The following is an 18,580-nucleotide window of genomic DNA, read 5'->3' as shown; positions in this document are numbered from 1 at the left end:
TCCCGCCAGCCAGTGGGGTTGTGGATGTGCTGCCATGTGTGCCCAGGACCCACAGTGCCCCGCGGGGGCCCTCAAAGCCTGGGCCTCCATCCTTCAGCCTCAGCCATCTGTAACAGCCTGAGCTGTGTCACTAATCTTTCCACATCGGTGCAAATGTTTCTGACAGTCCAGCAGACCCAGGGAGGGCTCGGTGAGACATGAGGAGCTCTGCTTTTGAAAATGAGAGGCTGCCAGGCAGTTCAAGAAGATACCTGTTCTGGGAAAACCCACAGCACCCCCCTCCCCCCCCCCCCTCGCCCCAGCCAGCCCTCTCTGCCCGCTAGGCATTCTCGAGTAATTCTCGAGTATTTGCAGGCTTCCCTGGAGCATGTACTTGCCGGCTCTGCCCTAGGAGTCTCTCTGGGGGCAGTGAAGAGGGAGCTGCCCAGAGAGCGCAAGGCTCTCAGGCCTATCAATGCTCGCAATGATGATTTAACTCCAGAAACCACTTCTGACCTCTTACTTAGTGTGTGCACTGGCTGAGAGGCGCAGGGAGCCGACCAGTGTGCAAACACAAGACACTGAGCTAACGACAGTGATCACGGTGGCTCAGACATCGTGGGCTTAACTTCCTGGCCTGTGAAACGGGGATAATACTCACCTGGCACGGCTGATGTGAGGGTATGAGCTAATAAGTGGCTGGGCTCCTGCGGAGCCACGTCGTGGGAGTATTTGCAAGGTGCAACATGGGCACAGGGCTTTAAAAAAAAAACCCGCTAGTTATTCCTGGAAATGTGCAGAATTGTTTCCGCCAAGAGGAGCAGCTTACATGGAAGCAGGGATAGGGAAAGAGTGGAAGTTATTCCCTTTCCTTAATTTTCAAACAACCAAACTTAACGTCCAGCGCAGCATGCCTCCCAGACCAGCAACCCAAGGCAATGCCGAGCAGATGAGGATGCCAGAGAAAACAGGCCGTGCCTGCTCCGAGGCGCTGCCGGCCTACCCTCCCTCTCTCTCTTCCCAAGCTTGCCCAGCGGCAGAGCTGGGCAGAGGAGCCGCCAGGAATCTGCTCCCGCCCGAGGTTCCTGCTCTGAACTCCCACGTAATCCCAGGCGCTTAGCTCCTGCCTGGCTTGCAAAGGAAGCGGGTACGGAGAGGAGGCGGGGCCGAACAGCGGTGGGGCGGGGTCTGGGCGGGGCCTGGGGGCTGATCCGCGCGTCAGCGGCGGCGGCGCTGGGTTTGAAAAGGAAGCGGGAGCGGCGGGGAGAGGCGGGGCCAGGTTGCGCTGGGCGGGGCCCCAGGGGGTGGGGCCACCGCGAGCCTCGGGCCCGACAGGGGTGTCCCGGGAGCGGCAGGGAGAGAGGCGGGGAGAGGCGCGGTGGGTGGGGCCATGGCGGGGCGGGGTCGGCGGCGCGGAGGCCGAGCCCTGCCACTCGGTCCGCGCGCGCTCCGGGGCTGCACCGCCGGCCTCAGCGCGGGACGCGGCGCACGGGGGAGAAGGGGACAGGGACGCGGAGATGGCTGCGCGGAGACTGCCGGGGTCCGCCGTCTTCGCCGCCGCCGTCTTCGTGGGAGGCGCCGTGAGTTCGCCGCTGGTGGCCCCGGGTGAGTGGCCCCTCCGCGCCGGGGCGCCGGGTCCCGGGCCGGCTCGGGTGCCGCCTTGCTGCCGGGGGAGCCCGCACAGGGCGCGGTGCGTGGCAGCGGCCCCGTCCCGTGCTGCCCGGTCGCCGGCGCCGCCTTCCTTCCCCCGGCCTCTTCGGAGGGACCGGGCCTGGAGTCGCCTTCCTCGGCGCGGACCCCAGCCCCGCCGCCCTGTCCCCAGGCCCGGCGAGCGGGAGCGGACGGCGGTGACACCGGCGACGGGGCGCGCTGTCGCCGCCTCTCTCCCTTGCTTCCTTTTTAAAAATACCTTGGGGAATCCCCGCTTCTTCCCGTTTTGCCTCGTGGTCGGGGAATTCTTGCAGGAGGGCAGGAATTCCAGATGGACCCCCACAGACGCCGGATACCCCAGGCTCCGAGAACGGGAAGGCGCGTTTGTGAACTTACATTTTTTTTTTCTTGTTTGGGTCGATTTCTGTCATTGCCAGAGGAACCTTCTGCGGTCAGGGCAGGAAGCCGCCTGCGGAGAGGTTGTCTCAAGTGTTGCCTCCGCCGGTGAACTTGGGATCCTGGACTTTCTAACAGATGTCTCAAAGGGAGGTGTAGCTTCTGCGGAAGTCCTGTCTCACACGCTCCTGTTTCTATCACTGTGGCGCCTGGGATTCCTTACCACCACCTGTGGTTAAGAAAAATAAACAAACTTACACCTTCTTGGCCGTTTGGGGTTACCCCAGCCTGGGATGTGACGTCAGCAAGCTCTTCCCAGCCTGCTTTGGAGGGGGCCCAGCGCTTCGGTCCAAATAAGCAGCCCCTGGAAACCTTCCAGCACTGTCTCCCCGAGGGCCGTGCACAGGCTGCGCTTCGCCCCGAGACCTTACCCGTGGCTGACAGCGTTTACACTGGCTTTTCACTTGGGTCCTGCCTTTTCGTGGAAACCAGGACAGCCTAGGAAGGGAACAGGATGGGGAATGTCTCCTGAGTCTGTGTTAGCAGGCTGTATTTCCGTCAGCTGTCCACCCTGGGGGAGTGGCCACGTGTGGCATGTTTTATTACATGGGACATTTTCATTTTCCTCCCGTGCTTCATTGCTGACACAGATAGGTGCATAGTCACGGTCAAGTTAGCCCCGGGTCAGTGTGCTCTGGAGTTTGTAGATCGGATGGACCTGGGAGTAAAATTATCAAAACTTCAGCACCAGATGTATGTGGGTGAAGTCCCTCCCTGGGGTAGGTTTGGGTTTCGATGGTTCTCTCTGAGCAGCACCCAGCTCCCAGGACTGGCACAGGAATGCAGGAAGCTCGAATCTCACTACACAGTCACCTTTTTGACGAAAGTCAGAGCTGAGGCAGAATCAGGTATCTACAAAAGAAAGAGTAGAGATAACTGACCCGCTTGGAATCCAAGACCCTGTTAGTGTTTGCAGGCTGAGTGCAGAAAAGCAGGAAGAAAGAGGTAGGAAGTAGTGTTGAGTGCTTGCTACATGCCAAGCTTTGGGTGGAGTACTTGCTATGCATTTTAAAACTCCTTTCTCATAATCCTATACAGTGCTGTTTCCAGTGAGGCAGATCAGGCCCAGGGAGTTTTAAACAGTGGGCCCAGCATCCCCTTGTTGTCGGATCAGGCTGCCTTCAGAGAAGTAACACCTGCAGGGTGTGTGTATGTGTGTGTGTGTGTGTGCGTGTGTTCCTTTCTGTGGATCTGCATCTGGGATAACCCAGCCCACTTGCTTCCAAAGTTCATTCCCTTGCATTATATCATGCTGCTCTCCAGAGAGAAATAGAATATAAAGCGACCTCAGCAGTCTTGCTGAGATTCTGAGACATCAGAAAATGATAAGCATGCTCTTATCGGAAGTCGTAAAGTCGAGAAAAGAAAGGCAGGTAGGTGCACAGTGGGATGTGGCAGTGTCTCACTTCCATGCGAGTGGAAGAATCTTATTAAACTTCGGTCTCTCAGCAGCAGCCTTGGAAACGATATACCCCACGGAGCAGAGGGGATGATTTTCCACATCTTGGCTTATTTATGTGCTTCAGTTCTCTGGTTACTCAACCTTTGGGCTTATTAGTTTCTCTGGCAGACAGTGGGCACTGCCTTTGGGGAAGGAGTGGGCAGAAAAGGGCCAGGCGCTGGTGAGACGAGAAATGCACTCTGCACGGGCTCCAGGCCAGCCTCCTGACTCCTCGGTGAGATGCTGGAGATAAGCTTTATTAACTTCTGGGTTCTCCTCTGGCCAGGTCACTGCCCAGCTCTACCGCTGCATAATAAACACGAAGTCAGTGGGTGGAGCGTTTGGAAGGAGCACCCCCAGGAGCTTGTGATTCCATGCCCAAATTTAATTTAAAGAGGAAATGAAAAATTGGAGAAGTGCCTGTCATATTGCCTGTCTTCCCCTCTGAGCCCATGCCCCCTGCAGAATGGAACAAACTGGGAGTTTGAGTAGATGAATTAGAATGAGAGAGGCCAAGGTTCCAAGTGATACAAACAAAAAATTTCGTTGTTATTATTTAAAGGATTGTTTGGCTCTGATGTTGAGGTTTAATTATATATTGGAACACTGTAATTAACGGATTTAAAATACAAAATGAATTAAATTATCATTGGTTAAAATGATTGTGTTGACTGTTTTCTAATAATTTTAGACTACTTACTCCTATGATTGGTAAAGATGTTCTTGGTTGGCAAAAGCAGGTAGAATAACAAATTTGATGTGGTTTACAAGGACTAAAGTTGGGGCTGGTGCCGTGACTGACTTGGCTAGTCCTCTGCCTGCGGTGCCAGCACCCCAGGTTCTAGTCCTGGTTGGGGCACCGGTTACTAGTCCCGGTTGCTCCTCTTCCAGACCAGCTCTCTGCTGTGGCCTGGGAGGGCAGAGGAGGATGGCCCAAGTGCTTGGGTCCCTGCACCTGCATGGGAGACCAGGAGGAAGTACCTGGCTCCTGGCTTCGGATCGGCGCAGCGCTGGCGGTAGCGGCCATTGGGGGAGTGAACCAACAGAAGGAAGACCTTTCTCTCTCTCTCTCTCACCATCTATAACTCTCTGTCTCTCTCTCTCACTGTCTAACTCTGCCTGGCAAAAAATAAAAAATAAAAAAAAAACAAGGACTTAAGTTGGCATTTTGAGTTAGTAACTTACAGACAATTTACTGTTTTTGGAAAATGGAAATGTTTATTGTTACCTTAAGATTTTTATTTATTGACGTGAAAGAGTCACAGAGATAGAGGGGGAGACAGAGAAATCTTTTTTTTTTTTTTTTTTTTTTTTTTTTTGGACAGGCAGAGTGGACAGTGAGAGAGAGAGACAGAGAGAAAGGTCTTCCTTTGCCGTTGGTTCACCCTCCAATGGCCACCACGGCCGGCGTACCGCGCTGATCCAATGGCAGGAGCCAGGTACTTCTTCTGGTCTCCCATGGGGTGCAGGGCCCAAGGACTTGGGCCATCCTCCACTGCATTCCCTGGCCACAGCAGAGAGCTGGCCTGGAAGAGGGGCAACCGGGACAGAATCCGGCGCCCTGACCGGGACTAGAGCGCGGTGTGCTGGCGCCACAAGGCGGAGGATTAGCCTAGTGAGCCGCGGTGCCGGTGAGACAGAGAAATCTTCTATCTGCTGGCTCACTCCCCAGATGGCCACAGGTAGGGTAGGCCACAGGTACCATACAGCCAGGGTAGGGCCAAGCCAAAGCAAGGAGCCATGAGCTTTCTGCAGGTCTCCCAAGACCTGGAGGGTAGCAGGGCCCCAAGTACTTGGGCCATCTTCTGCTGCTTTCCCAGGCCACCATCAGGAAGCTGGATCACAGGTAAAGCAACTGGGACACGAACTAGTGCTACTCAGCTAATTTCATTCTTATGACACCTTGCCGGCTGTATGTTTTTATTCCTGTGTTTATAGACGCGGAAATTAAGTCTTTGAGAAGTTGAAAGTCACTCAAATGCCCAAGCTGGATTTTGACTGATTCAGGTCTGTTTGATTTTGAGGTTCATTCTTAAGTGATTTGGTTTTCTTTTGAGTAAGAAATTTGTTTTTCTTTTGAGTAAGACATTTGTTTTTATTGTAGGATAGTTACAGAGTATCACAAAGTAGCAGGGTAGTGACCTGATACTGTGGAAAGAGCACCAAGCTTTGGGTCAGTGCTCCCGACTTGAAGTCCAGAGTCAAGAAGAAATCCTGCCCGTTTCCTCACCTGGAAAATGGGCCTTGTGTCAGCTCCTGCCTTTACCTGCCTCATTGCTGTTAGTGAGGATCAAGTAATCTGTCGTCTCTGAAGTATCTCAGCAAGTGGCAAAGGGACATACATCTTTTAACTTGTGTATTTGTTAAGCTGTATTTCTTCACCAAAATGTCCGTTCAGCTTGGTTTAAGTTATAATGCCATTTAATTAGTTGAGAGGCAGACACACACACACACACACACACACACACACAGCTCTGATCCACTGGTTTACTCCCCAGCTGCTGACAAAGGCCATGGGCTGGAGCCAGAGCTCGGTTCAGGTCTCCCATGTGGGTGGCAGGAACCCAGTTCCTGGGATCATCGTGAACTGCCTCCCAGGGGCTGCATTAGCAGGAAGCTGAAACCAGGAACTGGAACTGGGAGATAAACACAGGCATACTGGTATTGGCTGTGGGCATACTAACCAGTGTCTCAACTGCTAGGCCAAACAGCTGCTCCTACATGTGTAGTTCAGTTCCACTTTGCAAGGATCTTTTGAAGTACCCTCCTACTGTACGGTTTCACTCTAGAGGTGGCATCCTTGCAACGATAGGGTCATTGAACTTTTATAAGAACCTTGAGTGGCATCTCAGGTTCATGAGTCTGCTGCCATTGAGAGTTATGTAGATAAGAATTCTTTTTGCATTTTTCTCTCAGCTGATATATAGCACCATGGGTATTTTGGGAAAAGCCCCCCAAAAGAATGAAAGTTTATGAGGTTAGGGGAAGAGAATTCCCCTTGGTCCCTTTACTCCAAGGTACTTACCCTGTTGGCATATTTCATTTCAATCTTCTCTGTATGCATTTTTTGCTTACATAGCATTAGTACAACTTTGCATAGTGCATCTTTCATCTTTTGTTACATGAACAAGTTTCTCCAATTTCCTACACACTGAAAAAATTGCTGTATAAAGTCCCATTGCATGGATTCGTTGCATTTTACCTCTTCCTTTTAAATTCCATTTGTGCTAATTATTTTCAAATAAGTTTTAAAACTCATTGTATCAGTGAACACTTTTGTGCATAAAGCTTTGTCTAAACATTCTATGACTTCCAAAGAAAAATGGATTTTTAAGAAAGGTAGTTTTGGGGCAGGGGACTCACATTTTTGAGGCCATTGATGGCGTTGTTGTTGATCTGCAGGTTGTCCCAGTTTATATTCTCACAGCAGTGGTGGGAGGGACTCACTGTTCATGCCTTGGCATTTTCTTTGAAAAACTTATTTGTTAGTTTGCTAGGTGAGAAGTTGATACCTTGATTATTTTAATTGGGGTATCTTTGATTACTAGTGGGTTGACTATTTTCTAGCATTTGAGCCATTTCCATGTATCTGTAATCCTTTATGGATAATTCTAGAATATGAAAACTCTGAAAACAAGGTTTCTTGTAAGCTTTTGGCTGTGTTGGTGGTAAACTGTAAACTCCACCGATGTGCGAATCTATAGTATATAATTATCTCGCTTCGTTTGAATACTCATGTGTTGTGCTACAGTGACTAGTGAGTTTGGTTTCTGAGCATCACATAGTGGGTGCTGAGTGCATTGCATTACCTTTCGGGACTCACAGGGCCTGAATGACCGAGCATGGCTGCTCTTTATGTTTTAGATAAGGAATTCCGGTCCTACATTTCCTCCTCTCTGACTCATTTGTTTCTGTCTGCTTGTAGGCAGATGTAAAAATCCCATGTAAATATCCAAATGTTCTATGGAGAAATAGCCAAAACTCCATGGGCATTTTTCAAAGTAACAGAATATGCTATGAAGAAAGAAACTCTGTAGGTGAGTGGCACTTCAAGAAAAGCAGCAGTTCCTTGGTATTCTTGTGTGGAATCTAGAAAAGTCAGGATCCCTGGAGAAGGGAGGTTTTGTTTTTCTGGGTGGCTTTATGGATGCCTGCCCATCACAATGGAAGCAGGGTGGCTGGGTGCTGAGGATGGGCTGAGTCTGTTCTCTGCTTTCCTCTGCCAGTTATTGACACAGCTCCCTTTGTCAGGGAGAAAAGAAACTGAATCCACCCAGTGGGACTTTTTGCAGGGAGGGAGGGATGGGTGCAGGGTGGCAGTGCCCCGACAGACTGAGCTCGTGCCCAGTCATCTTCCCTTGTGGGCCCTTCTGCCAACCTTGTTGAACTCAGGAGACCCGGTGTTCCGTTCCCACCTGCACTACCTGAGCCCCCCCGCTTCTTACCTTTGCTCCTTGGCTGTCCCATGCAGACAGGGAGAATTGTGCTATGCTAGCTGCCACCTCCGATCCACCCCTCCCCCATTTTGTTTGCACACTCCTGTGTGTAACCGCATTCCACCCACTAATAAACATGCCTATTGTACAGAGAAAAAAAAAATCTTTAAACCACTTCCCTTATCTGTATTGTGGAGAAAATGAGGCTGAGCTGTCTCGTGGGCTGCTGTGACCATTACATGAAATACAACCACAATGTTTGGTATATCATAAATACTCATGAAATCTATTATAATTTTCCTTTCTGGTTCTCTGTCACTACTGGGGGTGTCGCCTATCCTGTGTCGCTCCTGAGTCCTGGCTGCGGGTGCTGGCCATGGAGAGGGCAGAGGGCCCTTTGAGGAAACAGTGCAAGGCCCTAAGGGAGGAACAGTTGGCGACAAGTGATGTAGCAGTTGTCTCTGGAGGCAGGGGATTTGTGGGAGAGAGCCACTGGCTACCAAAATGAAGCAAGGAAAGAGGCCATTGCCTTTGTAAGGGTAGAATGAGATACTTTCTTTGGGAAAGATCTTTAGAAGATTCATCAGTGGATTTTAATCTAACCAGCTGATCTGTAGGTGCAGTCATACAACTGAGACATTTTCCCCCAGGATTTGATATAACAATCACACTGATGGGCCGTTGGTCACCCTGGGTCTTCCTGGTTCCTGTTCATCTTTTCTTTGCTCACTCGTGTGTGTTTCGATGCAGTAGGGTCTCATGGTGAGGAAGCAGAGTCCGGTGCTTTCAGAGCTGCAAGGGCCTTGAAGGGCTCACAGCTTCTTACTTAGTAGATGTGGAAACCGAGCTAGCATAGCCTGGGCTCCTGGGCGTCACCAGGTTGCTCTCAGTCAGGTAACCTTAGCGTTGGAAGGGTCTTGGGTAGTCATCTTACAGCTAGCCCCTTGTGTGCAGGGAACTGAGCCCAGAAGGGGCCAGTGACCCAGGGAACCAAGGGTGACCGTAGCCCATGGGTGAGCAGACCCCTAGGTTTAGTGAGAGAAGGACTTTGTGCCTCTCGTGTCCACTGTTGGAGGTTCAGATCCAAGCATGGGACCCAGAATAGACATGCAAATATCCGAGTGGAGGAGGGAAGTCAGCGTAGAATCCAGAGGTGTTCTGCCTTGTGACTTTGTGTTCATAATACAGTGCAGAGTTGCTCTTCCTAATATTTACCCACAAACCTCAGCCGTGAGTCTCTTCCACCCCTTCCCAGAATGGAGGAGAGGCTGTTTTGTCAGCCAGGCTCCCTGGGCGTCATTGCTCCAAAGACAGAAACGTGGTCACAGAGGTTCAAAGAATGATCACGGGTAGGCGGGCATAGCGCCTCATCCGGTGGAGGTAGTGTGAAGTGTTAGTGGACATTTTCGGTGCAAAGGTTTTCTTTTTAAAGCACCCATTCATGAAGCTCCTCAAAGACAAACTAAATGTAGTTGTGTTTCTGCAGCCAGTACTTGAAATGCATCTGGCGATTGCATGCTGAACATGCCATACTTCTACATTTTATCATACATTCAAAACCACTTGTGTCACAAGTATCCATTCTCTGTAGCTATAACCTGGCAATTCATAAAGAATAGAGACGTTTGGGTGGGAGGGTGGTCTGAGCCATGGCACCAGTGTCAGGTGAGAGCCTGCTTGGTGCGGCGTAGCCCTGTGGAGGATGTCCCCTGGCGAGACAGCAAGCTGCTAGCTCAGTCTCTCTTCCTCTTCTGCAAAGCCACACATGTCCCGCCCTCATGATCTCACTGAATCCTAATCATCTCCCAAAGGCCCTCCCCTAAATACCATCCACCTATGAAGTTGGGGACGAACTTCAAAACACGTGAACTTTCAGGGGACACATTGAATCCGCAGCAGTGGGTTAGTTCTCTGATACAGTTATTCATTGAGCAGATTGTAACAGAGTGCTTACCATGGGCAGGGTCCTGGGGAGAAAGTGAGATGAACAGAAAAACACATCTGTGCCGTTATGGAGCCAGCAGGTTTATCAGGGAAGACTTAATTAAACAAGCAAAATAATTAAGTGTCAATACCCAGAGGCCCAGAGGCACAGTGCCTGACCCGGGGCTAGGGGTGGGACATGGGCGGAAAGGTGAGAAACCGGTGCTGGTTGGGCAAGCCTTCTGGAGGGAAGGAATTGAAACTTGCACCTGCGCAGCTGAGGGAGGTGGCCACATACAGAGCTGGTGGTCACCCAAGTGGAGGTGAGGAGGTCAGGACGAGCAAATCTGCAGCCTTGGTTCCCAAACCAAGTAGAGGGAGTCCAAGTAGAGGGCTGGCGAAAGCTCAGGTCGCCGAGCCCAGCCCGGGGTGGCTGCGTCAGTAGCTCTGTGACAGGGCTGGAGAATTGACTTGGCTATCACATTTCCAGGTGATGCTGGCCAGGTAGCAGATGTGAGCAGGAGAGGGGGCAGATAAGAGCTAGAAGAAGTAGATGTGTTGTGACGCTTCTAACATGGTTTTCCCTCCCCTGCTTCTTGAGCTGCCCATATTCTGTCGTCTTCCCATCCCGCAAGGTGAGACCAAGGGCAACACTTCAGGAAACCTTTCCTAGGTGTCTCTGAGAATATCCATGTCCATACGCCCATGAATACCTGTTGCATCCATTCTGTTCCATGCTGTGGACCCCTCAGGTACATGCACTGTGTCCTCTGTTGTGTTTTCTCTAACTGGAGTTGCTTGAGGCATTGAGCAATGAGCAGTGCTCGGATATTTGGTGGATTGGTCAGATTTAATTCTTCCAGCGGCTGTGAGTGGTAGGTTGAGGCCACAGAGCCAGAGGATTGGCCAAGACGAGGAGGGGAAAGCAAAGCTACATGGGTGTCCTTGTTCTTGAGTGCTCTTGGCATCATCATGAAGCTGTTGCTGGTAGAAGGAAATTTTATTTTTAATTTGTCTTCATTGTAGGTCCATCTACTTAAAGAGAGAACCAAGAATATTGTAAATTTAGTGGACATTTCGTTTTTAGCTAAAAATGATGAATTAGCCTAGGACTTCTTTACAAGGAAGTAATTCAGTATACATGGCATTAGATTCAGAAATGATTTTAATAACATTTTGGCACGAAGGAGATATTAAGGAAAAATTGGTTTCAGTTTCCTGAAAAGACACAAATTAGACAATGAGGCCATTACCCTTCTTAGCTGATGAGATACATTTTGCCAAATGGCTGAGGGTCTCTAAAGAACCAATACCTAACATGTCACATGATGGGTAAGGTTAAAAACAAACAAGCAGAAAATTCCTTTGCATACTGGTAACATGCCAAGGCTTCCTCCCCCAAGCATATACACAAACATAGTGTGTGGTTTTCTGAGATTCCTCTACGGGGTGGATGTTTGAAGAATTCACGGGGCTTTGGGTCTCACATGAACTCAGGAGCTCGGATTTTCCAGTGCCCTACCCGCTCTTCGTAGCTGGAAGACTCTAACACAATCGTGTGAATTAGCCACATTTTAAAGAATGGCAGCTGGAACTTCCTGGAATTGGCGAAGTGGCAGATGGCTGTGGAGCAGGCGCCCCTTCCTTTCCCCTTGCAGGTCTGTGCTGTGTGCTGCCGTGGCCCCAGCGCTTTTACTGTTTCCTGTGTGTTTTCCATCGTCCTCTGGCTCTGTGAAAGGTGAAACAGAAAACAGCCGCCAGACGGGAAAGGGAGGCCTTGAAGGTCGCTTAAAACTGCATGATAGAGCCAGCAAGCTGGGTGTTGAGGGTGCAGCGTATTTCACGTGCCTGGTTGCCAAGTCAATGTCTTTTAATGGACTCTGTAGATACAGCTGGTAGGAGCAGTTGTGTGCAGTTAATTTAAAAAGGAGGTTTTCCTCTTCTGTAGTCCTGCCAGTGCTGAGTGGGTTTGTGAAATGAGCAAGACTTGTGCTGTCTGTCTTCCACAGCCTTTGACTGAGGAGGGCGAGATAAGCTACTAAAACAGCGTGTTCTGGGATGGCACAAATTGCTTCCAGACAATCACAGAACTACAGGCAAAGTGCCGTGTGGGATCACAGAGGGGAGACTTTCTGATGTGAGGGGTGGAAAAGGCTTTGTAGCCTAAAGCTGGGCACTTTCAGCAGGCCTTGCAGAGAGTGTAGGGCAAGGAGTGCTCAGCCCAAGCAGCAGCCTGTGCAAAGGCCCGGAGGTGAGCAGGGAGAGGCAGTGCAGGCCGGGCCGAGGGTGGACACACCTTTGTAAGTGACCCAGGCATAGCCCATGGAGTACAGTAGGTTCAATGCAACACGTAGATTATTGTCGATAGAAGCACACTTTGAAAGTTTCAGGTGTGCTGGGAAGTGAATAGGGTGAAATAAGTGCAGTGTATGGACTGTCTTGCTGTGGAAACGGGAAGTGCTCATTCTGGTGTGTTCAGCTGAGTAACTCTGAAAGGACACAAATCGAAGAGTGCCTGCTGATGGTGTCTTCAGTTGAGTAACTCCTCTGAAATGATACAGATCACCTTGTCTGCTGCATTCTTAATCCCTGGCTCAACATTTATTTTTAGAAGACGATTGAGCATTTTCATTCTTGGGCCCTACTCTTGGCCACGTCCGCATGCTTTCTTCTCTTTCCGGGTCTGCACAGCTGTCAGTGTCCGGGCAGTGCAGGGTGCAGATCCGCTCTGGCATGGTGTGCTGCGTGCTGCAGGCTCCAGCTCTCTCATTTCTGGGGAGTCTGTTTGCTCAGTCCCTCGGTTCCTTACATGGTGATGGGATAGATTTGGGGGAGGGGAAAACCAATTTGAAAGGTAGACATGCGGTGCCCACATATTTGGAGATGGTAGTTACCTGGATAGCAGACTCCTCGTGTCTTAGTGCCTGCGTGGGAGTGTGACAGGGATAGACTTTAGGAGAGTCCCTCTGCTTTTCCATGTTGTTCAGTGCTGCATCTCAGTATGCTAATGAGTAGACTCTGGACTTGGAGCCAGTGCGGTATACGTGTGTGTGTATGTGTGTTTAGTCTCCATCTCTGATTTCTGGCCCAGAATTTAAGCGATGGGAACATCTTTTGTTATCAACAATGAGCCCCTTAGACTATCCCTGAGATGAAGCCCAGAAGGCTTGGGGGTAGGGGTTGGCTGCCAGAGGAACGAAACTCAGGATTAGAGGGTGGGACTCGCACTCCTCCCCCTGCTCTGGGGAAGGGAGGGGCTGCAGGTTTAGGCCCAGTCATCAGCAGCCAGGGACTGGATCAGCCTTTCCCATGTAATGGACCTTGTAGGACGGGGGCACCTGGAGGCTGGGGAACTTCGGGTTGTGAACCTGTGAATGTGCTGGGAGGGGGGCATCGGGAGGAGGCTGTCAGCCCCGCCTCCGCCGTGCCCTGCCCTGCTTCCATTTGGCTGTTCCTGAGTTGTAGCCGCCACAGTAAAATGTAAGTATACTGCTTTCCCCACTTGTGTGCGTCACTGTGGAAACTGTTGAAATTAGGGTCATAGGAAGCCCCCAGTTTGTAGTAAACCAAGCAGAAGGGTTAGCCTGGGGACCCCATTTGTGGCTGATGTCTGCAGTGGGGTTCTGCACTGACCCCATCTAGGGTCATGTTGGAATTGGTGAGACACCCCAGCGGGACTGGATACTGGGTATGGGAAGAATAAAAAAGAAAATCAAGTCTTTCTGATTGGGACGAGCCAATTCATAATCTTAAAATATTGTAAATTTGGTTTAATCTTTTTTGGTTTACTGTTTAGTGGTTTACCATTTAGTTAAAGGCTCAAGGGAGTTAAAAAAGAAATTAGTGGGAAAGGAAAAAAATTATCAGGCCAGGGCCTTACTGTTTATTTATTTACACTGTATTTTATGGTGTAATAAAATGAAAGTTATACCACTCTGTGGTTTTCTTTGATCCTTGTTTCCTGTGCAAAGATTCCGTAGCATTGTCTCTGGCCAATGGAAATGTCTATGTTAGTATCATGGGTGGTAGCCACAGGCAGTTCCTAATATCATCATCAGGAGGAACCTTGTGGAATTACCAGTATTCAACCATTTTTGACCTACAATGGCAATTTCCTATGGTTCAAGTAAGGAGAGCTCCTTTAAGACTTCATTATCTGTAGTTAAAAAATAAAAATACTGATTGTCATGAAGATATTTGAGAAGTACAGAAAAGAGAAAGAAATACTCCAAAGTTTCACCATCCAAAGATGGATATTGACTATATTTGGGAGGTATTGGCTAACAAATGGTTTTTAAAAATTAATTCCTTAATTAATTTGAAAGACAGACTGACAGAGAGGAGGAGAGAGAGAGAGAGAGAGAGAGAGAGATTGATTTTCTATCCATTGTTCACTCCCCAAATGACTACACCAGTTGGGACTGGGCCGGGCCAAAGCCAGGAACCAGGAATTCAATCTGTGTCTCCTGCATGGGTGGCAGGGCCCCGAGTACGTGGCCCATGATTGGCTATCTTCCAAGTACATTAGTAGGGGCTGGATAGGAAGCAGAGCAACTAGGACCCGAACCAGGGCTCCAGTATTGGATGCTGGTGTCACAAGTGGTGGCTTAACCTGTTGTACCACAATGCCAGCCCTGTCTTCTGTCTTCTTTTTTAACACATAGCCCATCCTCCTCTATTTTTTAGAGATTTTGTGATTGCACTGTATATAAATAAACTAAGAAAAATATGAAAAAGGAACAAATCTGGAAAATACTAAGATTAAAAGAAACAGTAAAAAGGAAATAAAAAACTCACCCCTGGGACACAGCTACTGTAAACATTGGCATCTTTTCTTCCCTTAGAAAAGCAGGAATCATATTGACTCCAAAGAGCACTTTGTGTTTTTTGTTTCAATTAACATTTTCCCTTAACAATTGCCACTATTTCGGACACACTAGGAAAAGTCGTTCCTGTCATCTTAGATTTCTTATTGGGTTAGATGAGTCATGATTATCTGTAGCTTTTCTACTCACAGCTGTTAGCTACCTGAATCCCATAGTGGTATCTGGAATAGAGGTGGAGGGGCTGGCGTTGTGGCACAGCAGGTTAAGCCTCCGCCTGTGATGCTGGCATTCCATAGGGGCATTAGTTCAAAACCCGGCCTCTCTACTTCTGTTCCAGCTGCCTGCTAATGTGCCTGGGAAAACAGTGGAAGATGACCCAAGGACTTGGGCCCCTGCATCCTCGTGGAGACCTGGAAAAAGTTCCTGGCTCCTGGCTTCAGCCTCGTCCAACTCTTGCCATTGTGGTCATTTGGGGAGTGAATCTGCAGATGGAATATTTCTCTGTCTGTCTGTTTCTCTTCCTCCCTCTATAACTCAGCCTTTCAAATAAATAAAAATTATTCAGTCAATCTTAGAATAGAGGTGGATAACCCTCTTCCATGGATTTTTGCTGGATGTAGAAACTGCTGGCTTGCATACTTCAGAGGTAGTAGAGCACAGGATATGGGACTCTGGAGCCAGGCTGTCTGAATTAAAATCTCACCTTTGCTACTTGCTAGCTCTGTGAGCTGATGTTGGTTGCTTGACTTCTCTGTGCTGTAGGTTTTGCATGTGTGAAATATGGTTGAAAATAGTAGTACTATCTCTTATGGCTATTGTAAGGATTGAATGAGCTAATTTCTGTAAGGTGCTTGGAACAGTAACTTCATAGGGTGTGCATGGGAGCGCGTCTAACATTAGCAGTGTTTTTTTTCCTGTGTGTCTAAACAGTTGCTACTAGTTTTTGGAGTTGTTATTTGGGTTTCATGCTAGTGACCTTCACATTCATATTGCTCCCTTAAAATCAGCTTCTTTGTGTCCACACTTCCCCGATTACTTCCATTTTACTGTAACTTTGCTTGTCTTTTCTGATAGGATCTTTATTTTCTCTCCCAGCCCCTCTTTCACGCTGCTCTTTCTCTAACCGTAACGATAAGGACTTCACATCAGGTGACTTTAACCGGACACAACCTTGGGGTGCCACGGTTACTCACCTTCATTTCCCAGTTCCCAAATTCTCAGAAGCAGGCCACGTGCCTGGCTTGCAGGAACTCTTTCTGGCTAAACCTGTGACTAACTGGAAAACCCTCTGTCCAGGACTTTTGTAGTTTTCTGTTTAATCATTGTCCACTTCCTGTTCCTGGAAGGAAGAGAAGTTCCGGCCGGGCTGGCGCGTGGAGACTTGGAGCCCTGACAGCCAAGACTGACTGTGGTCTGCCTGGGCAGGTCCCTCATGGCAGCTGCTCCCTGAGCTCCAGGGTTTGTATTCTCTGCACCCTGCATTTCGCGTCGATTCCTTCCTCCAGACTGGCTCCTGGGTGCACTGTCCTTTCCTTCTGTGTTCCATGTTGCAGTCCTCAGCAGAGCCGTAAGCTTTGTGAAGTTAGCAACTGTTTTGCACTGGTAGTAGTTGTCATCATCACTGTGATAGTAACCACAGCCGTACTAGGTAGCGTTTGCTGAGTGCTTACTCTCTGCAGGCACTGGGGTGAATCTGAGTGAATCACGTGATGCTCCGAGAGCATTCCATGATGATCTTCATTTCTAGGTGAAGAGGCTGCGGCACAGCGAAGTTAACCAGCTTGCTCGGCATCTCACAGCGAGCCCGTAGATTGAATGCAGCGTCACCACGAAAACAGCTGGCTTCTGCTTTGCTTCCTTGCTTCTTCAGGAGTAGCCTGGTTCAGTTTGATCTCTGCCTGCAGCAGACCTCAGTTCAAATCCTGGCCTGTCCATTTTCTAGATGGGTGACTTTGATCGTACTTTGTTCCCTAGTGTCTCCATTTCTCCCATGGGGTTGGTGATAACACCGTCATAGTAGTGATTGGAAAAGAGATAATGCCAATAAAATGCCAGGTGCATACATAAGCCCTCGGTAGAGGTTCCTGTTTGCAGTTGGTGGTAAAATAGTCAAACAGCCAGGAGTCCCTGGATATGGAAATCTCAAGCCATGAGTTCACCGTGGGGGATCAGCCAGTGTTGCCTCTCTGTCCCTGCTGTCAGGTGCTGGGCCCGTGTTCCTTCTTGAAGCCATTGCTCAGCTCCAGCCAGCTCAACTCCACGCCCTGTAGTTGGTGTGGTGTTCTGTCCCGTGGAAATATCTTTGCTGGCCTCCCAGCCCTGGCAGGGCGGGTCAGACCCAGAAACCAGCGATGGTGCTCCCGAGGCGTGGTTCTGTGCTCCAGCTCCCTGTCTGAGCTCCAAGGATTCTGATTCCTTAGGGAACACCACCGCCCTGCTCTTGCTGTTTCTGCCGGAAGCAGGCCATCTGGGGCTGTCCTCCTCTTCCCGTCTGATGGCTTTGTTCAGGCACTTGTGACCCAGCCTTCCTCCCATAGTTTAATGGCCTGTGCCTGGCCTCTCAGGAGGAATGCCCAGTTACAATGAGGAATCTCAGCCTTGTGGAAAGTGGACAGTGGCCTTTGGTGAGGTTTCGTAAGTGCAGATTTACTGTCCCCTTAGGGACTTGGCAGTTTGCAGTGAGCTGGAATCCCTTGAAAATCGAGTTGAGGGCCAATTCCCAAAGCTGGGTTTAGGAATGTGCTGCTATTTGTAGCTTGCTATTTCGTCTTTGCACGCTGGGACCTTCTGTTGGGTTTGCCGAGCCCAGGCGCATGCTGGTGTAGTTACATCTTTCAGCAAGTATGGGAGGCTGTGGGTGTATCAGCTCCGGAAAAACCTATTTATTCATGTTTTTGAAAACTGTTGGTATTTGGCAAAGAGGATTTGAGTACATTAGACATCTGTCCTACCTAATAGAACCTTAATAACACTGCTCCCCCAGTAACAGTGGACACAGGCCCTCCATTGGAGATCTCGGAGCCTTTCTGGAAGGAGAGAGTCTGCATCCACAGGTTCAGTGTTACAGTGGTTAAGGGGCTCTCCCTGCATTCTGGGAGCTGCCACAGGGATCACAGGTCCACGAGAGGACACCATGCCCTTGTGGCTTTCCTGCAGGTGTGTGCTTCCTGACTTTGACCTTGGTGTGTCTGAGTGGTGTGTTGTTGCAACGACACAGGTCAGGAAGATGTTAGTGGAGTGAGACTTGCCTGGCTCGTTTCTCTGCCTCAGAAATGTTGTTTTGGCCCCTGATCTATTTACCAAAATGAGCAGATCGTCAGCCATCCTGGCTAATTCCTTTTGCCTAGGGGTTGCAAATGGAATGACCCATGTGCCAGTGCACCGAGAAGCACCCTTGTCATTTGAGAACTTTTATATTTTGTATTGCGTTTCTCCAGCTAATTTGTATAATAGAAAATTTCTTTACTGTGTTCCCTACTTTTTCTTTTTGAAAGAATTTTAGATGCCGTGTAACTAACATCGCTGTACAAATTCTGTTTGTGGTAAACATTGACTAACTTCTAAGTATAGCAGTTGGTGAGTAACAATGTGAACGCATGCAAGAAGTCCTTAGAAGCTTTGTGGAAAACAGGTAATGGAAAAACTATGCATGGATTTCAAAATATTTTTGCACCAAATTAACTTACCTTTTAATTCTATTTTCCACCAACTTTTTGAGGTGCCCTGGTATAGGCGAATGAGATGCTTTTCAACAGATGAAAAAAGGTCTTCATTACTTTACCTTCATAGTGGTGCTGGAGGGATGAAATAGTGTCATACTTTACAGTGGTCTTCATTTTTGCAATTAAAATTAATATAGGGAAATATTA

The 18,580-nt window shown here is 49.1% G+C and overlaps 1 protein-coding gene across 2 annotated transcripts in view; it reads left to right on the top strand.

The window, feature by feature from the left end:
- Nucleotides 1-1,384: 1,384 nt before the first annotated feature.
- The window catches only part of RELL1 (RELT like 1), a 60,219-nt gene continuing 43,023 nt past the window's right edge, over nucleotides 1,385-18,580 (top strand). For both annotated transcript variants that reach the window (XM_051830751.2, XM_002709268.5), the window contains exon 1: nucleotides 1,385-1,584. In XM_051830751.2, coding sequence (XP_051686711.1) covers nucleotides 1,497-1,584 — 88 coding nt within the window. In that variant the 5' untranslated portion in view covers nucleotides 1,385-1,496. The remainder of the gene's footprint in view (nucleotides 1,585-18,580) is intronic.

Source organism: Oryctolagus cuniculus, chromosome 2, assembly GCF_964237555.1.
Source record: "Oryctolagus cuniculus chromosome 2, mOryCun1.1, whole genome shotgun sequence".
In the NCBI taxonomy this organism is placed as follows: Eukaryota; Metazoa; Chordata; class Mammalia; order Lagomorpha; family Leporidae; genus Oryctolagus; species Oryctolagus cuniculus.
Note: the sequence above shows the minus strand (reverse complement) of the source record. Positions and strands in the feature narration are given on the sequence as shown.